We start from the raw sequence: 12,937 nt of genomic DNA, 5'->3' as shown, positions 1-12,937 counted from the left end.
AGGCAGATGCTTTACTCTCTGAGCTACCAGGGAAGCCAATCCAATCTGACTGATGTCCTTACAAAAAGAGAAATTTTGGACACAAAAACAAACACTAGGGGTGTGAGTACACACAGCGACAACTACTTTACGAAGCAGCAGGGGGCTGACCATCTGTAAACCAAGGAGAGAGGCATGAACAGGCACCTCCATCATGGCCCTCGGAGGAAACCAGCTCTGCCAGCACCTTGATCACAGACTTCCAGCCTCCAGAACTCTGAGAAAACAAATTTCTATTGTTTAAGCCACCCAGTCTGTTAGTTTTGTTCTGGAGGCACTAGCAAATCAATACAAAAAAAAAGGTGTCACACTTTTGTTAGTTCTCTTGCTTATTTTAATTAACATTTTAATTACTTGGAGGCCCTGGCACCTTGGATTTTTTACTACTGTCTCGTAACCAGTCCAGAAAGAATGAGAATGACAAATCAGTAAAACTTAATTAACATTGTTTCTTGTTACAGGCTTTCATGATATCAAAATTACTTGCCAAAGTAAGATTTTTTTTTCCAGGTTAAACTTTCTCTAAACTTTTTTCCATTTATAAAAAGGCATCAAGAAGTCCCAACAATATATCCCAAGATCACTATGAACTTACCTTTCAGTGTTTTTTTGGACAAGGGAAAATCTGAAAATCTTGTAATTTCATTTACACTTATCTGAAAAGTAAAAGGGGACTACATTAGACAAGACAAAATAACATATTGCATCATTCATTTGTTTCACAACAAAGCTAATTTTTGTCTAAACTGTGCTGCTTAGCTCATCATTTGTACTACAGGAATAAATTCAAGCATCATTCTAGTTAAAAACCATCATTCCCTCTGGAAAAAATATGCCCTGAGGAAGCTATCATCAAAAATATATCTTTGTAATCATTTCTACTTTTTTTAAAAAAAAAAAAGAAAACTTCACTCAACCTTCACTGCTACCTTCAATATCCTCAAAAACCTCTAAAATGAAATATAAAATTTAGAAGAAAAAAAAAAAAAAAACCTCTAAAATGTTAACACAATAAGTCATCATCACATCAATTTTAGGAAGAAAATTTACTGTCAGCCCATTCTTCAAAGAATATCAGTTTAGGAAGTAAGGGGCAAAATGACTATAAACCAAAGACCACGATAAGAATAGTCTCTTTACACACTTTGGAGAATAAACTGAAATTAGGTGCAGAAATATATCTTGCTAGCACAAACCTCTCAAATCCAACCTGACAACTACTCATTTGGGGGTATACTAAGAGAGGAGTATTATTTAACAATAACCAGTGGAAGTGTGTCTGTAGTGATCTGAAGCCACAATAAGTAACATTTTGCCCTTTAACTTTACATTATCTAATGTTCATCACTGACATTGTTTTATTAACATAAACCTAATTTTCTGGATTTCATTTTACTGCAGATGCTGAAAGCAGAAACTTCTCAGATATGGGAATATGTTGCCAAATTACATGATCCACAAAAGGAGAAGGCTGCATTTCTAAGGTTCATTTATTTAAATTACACTCCAGGAAGTAAAGGGATGACACCTTGTATTTCATTTTAGTCCACATATCATCTTTTCCAAGATTCTTAATATAGTCCAAACAGGGTTATTCCCTGGCCTCAAATGATGTAAGACAAATATTAAAACATTGCCTTAATCCCCACAAATCATTTCGGATAACATTGGAAAGGAGGCAGAATCAGTGTATGAGCAGTAAAAGGAGAAAAGTTTATTCAAATAATATCCTGTCCTATCAGGGAACCTAAATTAGGAGGTAATTTCCCAAACTGGACATTAGCTAAAAATCTGTTTTCACAGCAAGTAGAACAGTTATAGGAGCTAGATGGGTAACACACTCTTTAATCCCCATCAAAGGTACAGTCCACAGGCAAAGTGGGCTACTCTTTGTACCGCACAAAGTGATGCAGCGTGGTGCACATCTTTCTAAAGTTTATCAGCCTCCTACAGGGTAAGTCTGGAAGAAAGAAGCTCTTCCAGCACTCTACCAACCATTACAACATAAAGCTGTACACATACACACATACACACACAAAGCTGTACACTATACACTTAGAAAGAGGTCACCAAAGAAACAAACAGTTTTTACTTCACTGATGCTCTGGAACAAGGGTCAGCAAACCATGGCCCAGAGACCAAATCCAATTCCTTTCTTGTTTTGTAAACACGGTTATACTGGAGCACAACTACAACCATTCATTTATATACTATGGCCCACAAAACTTAATATTCACTATTTGACCCTTTACAGAAAAAGTCTGCCCCCCACCCCCCAGTTCTAAAAGTGAAAGTAAAAGTCTCTCAGTCATGTCCAACTCTTTGTGACCCCATGGACTACACAGTCCATGGAATTCTCCAGGCCAGAATACTGGAGTGGGCAGTGGTTCCCTTCTCCAAGGGATCTTCCCAACCCAGGGATTGAACCCAGGTCTCCTGCATTGCAGGTGGATTCTTTACCAACTGTGGTATCGGGGAAGCTAACAGGGAAGCCCTGTTCTAGAAAACTGTCAATTACAGTCCAAAGAACACTTGGAGGCCACAGCAGAAGATGGCTATGGTTCCTACCAATAAAAAAAAAAACTCTTTCCCCTTACCTTCATCCTTTTCTTTTCTTAGGGGAGGGGAAAAAAAACACTCTTAGAAAAATCATCAGTCTGTTCGGTCACTCAGTCATGTCCAGCTCTTTTCAACCCCATGGAATGCAGCACACCAGGCCTCCTTGTCCATTACCAACTCCTGGAGTTTACTCAAACTCATGTCCACTGAGTCAGTGATGCCATCCAACAATCTTATCCTCTGTCATCCCCTTCTCCTCCTGCCTTCAATCTTTCCCAGCATCAGGGTCTTTTCCAATGAGTCAGCTCTTCACATCAGGTGGCCAAAGTATTGGAGTTTCAGCTTCAACATCAGTCCTTCCAATGAACATTCAGGACTGATCTCCTTTAGGATGGACTGGTTGGATCTCCCTGCAGTCCAAGGGACTCTCAAGAGTCTTCTCCAACACCACAGTTCAAAAGCATTTGGCACTCAGCTTTCCTTATAGTCCAGTTCTTCAGGCACTCTATCAAATCTAATCCCTTGAATCTATTTCCCACTTCCACTGTATAATCGTAAGGGCTTGATTTAGGTCATACCTGAATGGTGTAGTGGTTTTCCCTACTTTCTTCAATTTAAGTCTGAATTTGGAAATAAGGAGTTCATGATCTGAGTCACAGTCAGCTCTTGGTCTTGTTTTTGCTGACTGTATAGAGCTTCTCCATTTTTGGCTGCAAAGAATATGATCAATCTAATTTCAGTATTGACCATCTGGTGATGTCCAGAAAAATCATACACCCTCTAAAATCTGTATCATCATTCTTTTGAAAACAAAGAACAGATGTTTCAGTGATGGTACTTACTAAGAACTTCTCAGCACTGGTAGAAAAGTTAGAGGCGGCAGAGAGAGGGAGAACAGGGTGGAGGTAGATATGACTTAACCCCTCTCCTTTACTTCTTCCAACTGTCTCATTTCTCAAAAAAGTGAATGATGCTTTTACACCCCAAAGCATAAGAGAAGAAAGTATAAAACTTCCTAGAATGCTCCACCTACTACAATTAAGAAAAAAAGCAATCTACCTCAAATCACACCTGACCAAACTTTGATTAAGGAAAAAAAAAAAAAAAAAATTAGGAAGCAGAGTTCCTATACAGCATTCAGTTCAGTTCAGTCGCTCAGTCATGTCCAACTCTGCAATCCCATGAATCGCAACACGCCAGTCCTCCCTGTCCGTCACCAACTCCCGGAGTTCACTCAGACTCATGTCCATCGAGTCAGTGATGCCATCCAGCCATCTCATCCTCTGTCGTCCCCTTCTCCTCCTGCCTCCAATCCCTCCCAGCATCAGAGTCTTTTCCAATGAGTCAACTCTTCGCATGAGGTGGCCAAAGTACTGGAGTTTCAGCTTTAGCATCATTTCTTCCAAAGAAATCCCAGGGCTGATCTCCTTCAGAATGGACTAGTTGGATCTCCTTGCAGTCCAAGGGACTCTCAAGAGTCTTCTCTAACACCACAGTTCAAAAGCATCAATTCTTCAGCACTCAGTCTTCTTCACAGTCCAACTCTCACATCCATATATGACCACAGGAAAAACCATAGCCTTGACTAGACAGACCTTGTTGGCAAAGTAATGTGTCTGCTTTTGAATATGCTACCTAGGTTGGACATAACTTTCCTTCCAAGGAGTAAGCGTCTTTTAATTTCATGGCTGCAGTCACCACCTGCAGTGATTTTGGAGCCCAAAAAAATAAAGTCTGACACTGTTTCCCCATCTATTTGCCATGAAGTGATGGGACCAGATGCCATGATCTTCGTTTTCTGAATGTTGAGCTTTAAGCCAATTCACTCTCCACTTTCACTTTCATCAAGAGGCTTTTTTAGTTCCTCTTCACTTTCTGCCATAAGGGTGGTATCATCTGCATATCTGAGGTTACTGATATTTCTCCCAGCAATCTGGATTCCAGCTTGTGTTTCTTCCAGTCCAGCGTTTCTCATGATGTACTCTGCATATAAGTTAAATAAGCAGGGTGATAATATACAGCCTTGACATACTCCTTTTCCTATTTGGAACCAGTCTGTTGTTCCATGTCCAGTTCTAACTGTTGTTTCCTGACCTGCAATACAGATTTCTCAAGAGGCAGGTCAAGTGGTTTGGTATTCCCATCTCTTTCAGAATTTTCCAGTTTATTGTGACATACACAGTCAAAGACTTTGGCATAGTCAATAAAGCAGAAATAGATGTTTTTCTGGAACTCTCTTGCTTTTTCCATGATCCAGCGGATGTTGGCAATTTGATCTCTGGTTCCTCTGCCTTTTCTAAAACCAGCTTGAACATCAGGAATTTCATGGTTCACATATTGCTGAAGCCTGGCTTGGAGAATTTTCAGCATTACTTTGCTAGCGTGTGAAATGAGTAAAATTATGGGATAGTTTGAACATTGCCTTTCTTTGGGATTGGAATGAACACTGACCTTTTCAAGTCCTGTGGCCACTGCTGAGTTTTCCAAATTTCCTGGCATATTGAGTGCAACACTTTCACAACATCATCTTCCAAGATTTGAAATAGCTCAACTGGAATTCCATCACCTCCACTAGCTTTGTTTGTAGTGATGCTTTCCAAGGTCCACTTGACTTCACATTCCAGGATGTCTGGCTCTAGGGCAGTGATCACACCATCGTGATTATCTGGGATGTGAAGATCTTTTTTGTACAGTTCTTCTGTGTATTTCTGCCATCTCTTCTTGATATCTCCTGCTTCTGTTAGGTCCATACCATTTCTGTCTATCGAGCCCATCTTTGCATGAAATGTTTGTCCCTTGGTATCTCTAATTTTCTTGAAGAGATCTCTAGTCTTTCCCATTCTGTTGTTTTCCTCTATTTCTTTGCATTGATCGCTGAGGAAGGCTTTCTTATCTCTTCTTGCTATTCTTTGGAACTCTGCATTCAGATGTTTATATCTTTCCTTTTCTCCTTTGCTTTTAGCCTCTCTTCTTTTCACAGCTATTTGTAAGGCCTCCCCAGACAGCCATTTTGCTTTTTTGTATTTCTTTTCCATGGGGATGGTCTTGATCCCTGTCTCCTGTACAATGTCACCGATTACAATAAAAATCTAAAGGAATCCCAGGTGCAGAGAGCTTGAGTCATTCAGCAAGTGAAAACAGTTGCTGAACTAAAACAAACAGTTCAACATTTCTCAATAAGCTTCAATCCTCAGCTCTGTATCAGCTCCTTGAGAACACAGGCCCTACATGGTGGCCTTAGAAATAAGCCCCCAGAGTTCCCACTGTGGAAGCAGAGCTGACTCATAAATACCAGCTGTCACCCCTCTAGAGCCACCACTGAAAGTCATGCCTGCCTGGCCTGTGCCCAGTTAACGACCAAGCACCACAGAGGTACCCATTCCCGCAGGACAGGGGGTCCCTCTGAAGGGCAACTTTGGTTCGAGGACATCCTGTCAGGAGAAGCTTTCTAAAAACAGAGCTGTAGCCTGAATGCTTCCTACCCATCCTTCTCTCCTCCAACTCACTTAATCCCATCTTGGTCTCTTATAGGATCCAAGATCTAGATTATACCAACAGCCTAGCCTCTAGATCCTTTAAAATTTAGATATGGTCCCTAATTGCCTCCCAGAAACTCATCACTGCTTCCAGATAGTTTCAAATATAGCTTCTGTAATCCTACTGTTGGTGTAATAAATTACCAAAAACAATGACTTAAACCAACATTTATTTGTTAATTTACAATTCTGCAAGTCAGAAGGCCAAAGCTAGTCTCACTCAGCTAAAATCAACGTGTTGGCAGGGCTGCATTCTTTTGGGCAGCTTTAGGAGAGAATCCATTTCCTTGCTTTTTCCAGCTCCTAGAGGCTACCCACCGGAGAAGGCAATGGCACCCCACTCCAGTACTCTTGCCTGGAAAATCCCATGGACGGAGGGCCTGGTGGGCTGCAGTCCATGGGGTCTCTAAGAGTCAGACACGACTGAGCAACTTCACTTTCACTTTTCACTTTCATGCATTGGAGAAGGAAATGGCAACCCACTCCAGTGTTCTTGCCTGGAGAATCCCAGGGACGGGGGAGCCTGGTGGGCTGCCATCTATGGGGTCGCATAGAGTCGGACACGACTGAAGTGACTTAGCAGCAGCAGAGGCTACCCACATTTGTTGGCTTATGGTCCCCTTTATAGTTTTGAAAACCCAGCCAGCATGGCAGTCAAGTCTCTCACTTCACAGCTCCCAGACACTGACTCTTCTGCCTCCCTCCTGCAAGTTTAAGGACCCCTCAATGGTTACACTGGGCCCACTTGGATAATCCAGATCAGTCAACACATTTTAAAGTCAGCAATCCTTGCCATATAACTTAACCACAGGTCTGGGGATTAGGATGCTGACATCTCTAGAAGGTCATTATTCTACCTACTACAACCTTCGAAGCCATTCAGTCTACTTGCAACTCCCTTCTTCAACCTCATCTGGGGCCAATTCTGAAACATATCATATTCCAAGAAGTAGGTCCCCCTCAAAGAACACTACACACTTTCACATTTTTTTTTATTTCTTCATGTTGCTCCCTCCACCTACAATGTCCGTGGCCAATCTTTTCTACCTGGAGAACACATCATTTAAGAACCAGCTCCACTCATGGCCACCACAAACTGTTATACAGTCCGTGCCCTACACAAAGGCATCTGGTAAGGCTGAGGTGTGGGCGCCGAAACTCAGCCCACTTTCAGCTCCACAGGCCAGGCCTGAAGCTGCGACCACCAAGAGGAAGGGTAGCATGCCCAGAGGAAACACCTTTCTCTCAATCATAGGACCAAAATGGGCTCTGCACAGAAAAACTGAACGTTTCCCCTAATTATACTGTGCCCTTACTCCACAGCACTGCACATATTTACTATCATTACATTTGTCGAAATGTATCAACCCCACCCCACCTTCCGAGGGATACAGACGGGTATTTTTTTCCCCCCACCTACTTTTACCTATGCTTCAACAACTACCTGTCAAATTGTTTCAAATGTCTCTGAATCAAATTGTTCAGTATTTCACCAGTGAGGCTACTAAACACCACCTGTGTACTGTCCAATGTAATAAAACTGTAATGCACAAATTCTACCATCTGAGAAGCCATATGCTGAGGGTCTGCCCGTTTTTACCTACAATCTGCTCTAATTGTATCCCAGGACTGTTAACCCAGGCAACTGATTTCATACTGCATTTATTTCTTAAGAAAATATTTCTAAAATTAAAAAAAATAAAAACAATACTTGGTGAGAAAAAACTGCTCCTTCAACTTAGTGAAAAGACTGGGATTTAAACATTTGTGTGCAAAGCAGTAAAACATGGTGATTTGGAGCCCTGGCATCAGACCTGTATCTCCTGGATTAGAACTTTTTCACTTACGGTTTAATGTTGTGCCAATTATTTAGCCTTGGTGTGTCTTAAAGTTTCATAACATATAATGGGAACAATCTCATAGGGTTGTTTGCTGTGAGGATATGGCAAGTCAACATGTATAAAAGGTTGATAAATGTTAGTAAATATTATTAAAACAAGAGCTCAAAACAAGTGGATCCATGTTACCAAGCAGAATAAAGTCACCTGGAAAAGACCAGCGAGCACCAAACATCTAAACACTAAGGGCCTTCTTAAGGCCAAGCACTGCGGGACCCATCTTTGGGGAGAGCAAAGGGAGTGTATCAATGGCCCAGTGGAAGAGCTGACAAAGAAGTTAAAGGCAGTCATCACAGCCTGCTGATGATATAATAAAGGCATACACGAAAAGCTACAGATACACAGCAGCCCTAACCCTACCTGCAGAGGTAGGAAGAAGAGTTGGTGGTAAATCCTGGAGGACAACTAGGTGTCCTCAGGGTGGGAGAAATGGGACTCCTCACTGCAAGCAGTGGAAACATCAAGGAGTTTGGCCAACTCACAATAGAGCAGGTTGCTCTTTCACGTGTGCCTACCACATACCACTTGGCTTATATACGTTACCTCATTTGAGCCCTACAACATTCTCAGTGGTTAGTAATCTCTGTTGAATAAAGAAACTGAGACAGAGAGACATTAAGAAATTTGGCTAGTAAACACTTAAATGAGTGAGATTTAAACCAGGTCTGCCTGATCATAAGGAACTTACCCTTTCACTGGACTAGAATATGCTGACATGTTGAAGTGTTTGAAAATAATTGTGAGCCAAGAAGGACTTTAATCAGGAGTAATAATGGACTGGGATTTCATCTCAGAAAGAATCATTTTAGCAGCAATATGGAGACTAGATTAGAAAGCAGTAAGACCTAAGGGACAAACCCCACCACCTGCTTCAGTAACTGAAGGTTTGCTATGCCCGTTTAAGTATTTATAAGGCAAGCTTTTGTGTTACAATGGCAGAGTTGACTAGTTTCACCCTTACAACCTGCAAAACTAAAACCACTGACTATTCTGTCCTGTCTGCTGACCCATGTTACAAGCAATAGCTCCTGTGGTAACCCAGGCAAGGGATGATGCAGCCTGAACTAAGGCAAGCAGCGGGGATGGAGAAGTATCTGAGAAACTCAAGAAGCAGGGCTGATCACCAGTGTGACTAACAGAATGTGAGTGGTAAAACGGAAGCCTCCAGGATTAATCCTAGGTTTCCAACTCAGCAGTCTGCTTAGACTGGGGCCAGGATGTGGTAGCTTCCCAGGTGGCAGTAGTGGTAAAGAACCCACCTGCCAATACAGGAGACATAAGAGACTCAGGTTAGATCCCTGGGTCAGGAAGATTCCCTGGAGGAGGGCATGGCAACCAATTCCAGGACTCCCGCCTGGAGAATCCGATGGACCGAGGAGTATGGCTACAGTCCATGGGGCTGCAAAGAGTCAGACATGACTGAAACAACTTAGCACACTGAATGTGGTAGCCTAAATAACGGTCCCCAAATATGTATCTTACCTGACAAAAGTGACTTTGCACAGTGATTAAGATCTTGTCATGGGAGATTATCCTCGATTATCTGAGTAGACCCTAAATGTGATCAAAGCACCCTTACAAAAAAAGGACATAGGTACATGTGACACAGAACAGAAGGCAGTGGGTCTGTGGAGGCAGAAATTGGACTTATGCAGCCACAGGCCAAGGAAAACAGCCACGAGAAGCTATGAAAGGCAAGAAACAGAAGTTCCCCTACAGCCTCTAGAGGGAGTGTGTCCCCACTGACACCTCAATTTCAACCCAGTTAAACTATTTCAGACTTGCTTCCAGAACTGTGACAGAATAAATTTCTGCTGTTTTAAGTCACCATGTTTGTGGTTGATTTGCCATGGTGGCAATATGAAAATAATATACAAGACTGTGAATTTAGTTGAAAAAGATAGGTAACTCAGTTTTAGACTGGTGGCATATAAGGTATTTTATGACACAATTAAATAAAGACATCCAGTAGCATCAGGGGGGAAAAAAAATATGAAGTCAAAATAGCTCTGGGTAGAATACAAGGAGTCACAGAAATAAGCCTTGGGATTACATAAGAGGACAGAACAGAGTGAGAAGAAGTAAGGGCTGAGGCTCTCCTCCAGAAGCAATTTCAGTCAGATGAAGAAGGGCCCAAAATGTAATCTAAGAGTAATTTACCTTACAATGGCTTCTTGAGGTGCTGTGTATACAGTGGTAGTAATAAAAATATAACAGGTAATATGTGGGAAATTTATGTGTCAGACATTGTGCAGCACACTTTACATGCATACTTACTAACCATTCATAACTTTCAAACTTGGGAAAGCAGTACAGTAAGGCTATATATTGTCACCCTGCCTATTTAACTTATATGCAGAGTACATCATGCAAAACGCCAGGCTAGATGAACCCCAGGCTGGAATCAAGATTGCCAGGAGAAATATCAACAACCTCAGATACGTAGATAATACCACTCTAATGGCAGAAAATGAAGAGGAACTAAAAAGCCTCCTGATGAGGGTGAAAAAGGAGAGTGGAAAAGGCGACTTAAAACTCAACATTCAAAAAACTAAGATCATGGCATCCAGCACCATCACTTCATGGCAAACATGAAGGAGGAGAAAAAGTGGAAACAGTGACAGATTTTATTTTCTTGGGCTCCAAAATCACTGTGGACAGTGACTGTAATCATGAATTTAAAAGACACTTGCTCCTTGGAAGGAAAGCTATGACCAACCTAGACAGCATATTAAAAAGCAGAGACATCATTTTGCCAACAAAGGTCCATCTAGTCAAAGCTATAGTTTTTCCAGTATCATGTACGGATGTGAAAGTTGGACCATAAAGAAGGCTGAGCACCAAAGAATTGATGCTTTTGAACTGTGGTGCTGGAGAAGACTCTTGAGAGTCCCTAGGGCTGCAAGGAGATCAAACCAGTCAGCCCTATCAGCAGTCAACCCTGAATATTCACTGGAAGGACTGATGCTGAAGCTCTGATACTTTGGCCACCTGTGTGAAGAGCCAACTCATTGGGAAAGACCTTAATGTTGGGAAAATTGAAGGGAGAGGCAGAGGATGGTTAGATAGCATTACTAACTCAACGGACATGAATCTGAGGAAACTCCAGATGATAGTGAGCCTCCAAGGTGGTTCATATGGTAAAGAATCCGCCTGCAATGTGGGAGACCTGGGTTTGACCTGGGAAGATCCCCTGGAGGAGGGCATGGCAACCCACTCCAGTATTCTTGCCTAAAGAATCCCATGGACAAAGGAGCCTGGTGGGCTACAGTCCATGGGGTCACAAAGAGTCAGACACGACTTAAGAGACTGAATAACAAGAATACCCATAACTAATGAAGGTAGATACTATTATTCCTTTTAAAGACATTATAGCAATTAATCTCCCTATGCTTAAGCACTACTACATTTTCCCCATTTTAGCAAAACCGCTGTAGTGAGCCAGAGGGCGGCCTGGTCGGTCAGGAGGCCTGGGCTGGCACCCAGCAGACCACCTGTGGCCTCAACGGGGCACCTCTCATCCCACCCCCTTCTCCTGCTCCCCAGGCAAGGTCCCAGTGACCGGTCAGCCCGCTCGCCCATGCGGCCCAGTGCGGCAGGGACATGCGGCCCCGCGCCCCCTCCCCGGCGCCGGCCTCACCTTCTCGTAATTCTGCATGAGGCGGCTGATAACCTCGCGCTCGACCTGCCACTCGGGTTTCTTCAGCTGCTTCCTCAACTGCTTCTTTTGGCTCTGCTTGTGGCTGTGTTTCTTCTTCCAACGATTAAAGCTCCGCACCGGGTCGGGCCGGGCTCCCGTAGCCCGAGAGTCCGCGGTTTTTCCCATCAGGGAGGCGGCGGCGACAGCCCACACCTCGGTGAGACTTGAGACCGCTCTGGCCAGGCACGGAGATAACGCACTGAGAGGACGCGGAACCGGCGTGGGGCGAGAGCACGACTACGCAGGCGCGAAACCAGAAGCCCGCCCCCGGGCTTTTAAAACCGGGGCACGCGCCGTCCACGGCCAGGGAAAACTGAATGGTGATTGGCGACTTGGAATTCGGGGGCGGAGCGGATCAGTCTCGGGCGGAAGTAGAGGAGGGGCAGTCTGAGGAAGAGGGCGGGGCTGAGTGGCTCCTAAAGCACGAGGTGCACGAGCCCTGCTTGCTGTTACTATGGTGACGTCATACAACTTAACTCTTAAAAGGCTGTTACTTTGCCCTGCCTTTTCCTTGGCAAACCGCAGGCTAATACACACCCCCCAAACCCCAGTATACACGCACACAAAATCTGTGGATTAGAATTGTGATCCTCGTTTTGCACGTTTCAGCCCAGGGAGCGGAATGATTTGCTGTTGTGTTAATTATTTGTTGTTGTTTTTTAATATTTTACCCTCTAAGTATAGAGTCTATGGGGCTTCCAGGTGGCTCAGTGATAAAGAATACACTTAGGAGACGCAAGTTCATTCCCTGGGTCGGAAAGATGCCCTGGAGCAGAAAACGGCAACCCACTCCAGTATTCTTGCCTAAAAAATCCCATAGGCAGAGGAGCTTGGCGGGCTACAGTCCATGGGGTCGCAGAGTCCGACACGATTGAACGAATGAGCACGTACATAGTCTTTATTCCATAGCACTAACAGTTGCATGTATGCTTTTGAAATCCAACTTCAGTTTTGAATGGTTAACATTTTGCTGACATACATTTTCATTCTCTTTATCATTTCTTGAAACATGATAAATACCAATCTCTGCACCCATTTGCATTTTTTTCATTCATTGATAGTTTTTAATAAGAACAAATTCCTTCAAGGTACAATAAACAGAATCTACTAAGTTTTCACTGTTTTAGAAAGTTTCTATTTTTAAAAAAGTTTCCACAGGTATACCTGTGGTGGATTCATTTCGATATTTGGCAAAACTAATACAA

The 12,937-nt window shown here is 43.0% G+C and overlaps 1 protein-coding gene across 1 annotated transcript in view; it reads right to left on the bottom strand.

The window, feature by feature from the left end:
- Positions 1–11,988, bottom strand: part of DDX10 (DEAD-box helicase 10) — a 303,633-nt gene extending 291,645 nt beyond the window's left edge. The window contains exons 1-2 of the mRNA XM_055547820.1: positions 11,673–11,988; positions 635–695 (exon numbers count right to left, since the gene is read on the bottom strand). Coding sequence (XP_055403795.1) covers positions 635–695; positions 11,673–11,858 — 247 coding nt within the window. The 5' untranslated portion in view covers positions 11,859–11,988. The remainder of the gene's footprint in view (positions 1–634; positions 696–11,672) is intronic.
- Between the last annotated feature and the right edge of the window lie 949 nt (positions 11,989–12,937).

The sequence above is a fragment of the Bubalus kerabau genome, chromosome 15 (assembly GCF_029407905.1).
Source record: "Bubalus kerabau isolate K-KA32 ecotype Philippines breed swamp buffalo chromosome 15, PCC_UOA_SB_1v2, whole genome shotgun sequence".
Lineage (NCBI taxonomy): Eukaryota > Metazoa > Chordata > Mammalia > Artiodactyla > Bovidae > Bubalus > Bubalus kerabau.
Note: the sequence above shows the minus strand (reverse complement) of the source record. Positions and strands in the feature narration are given on the sequence as shown.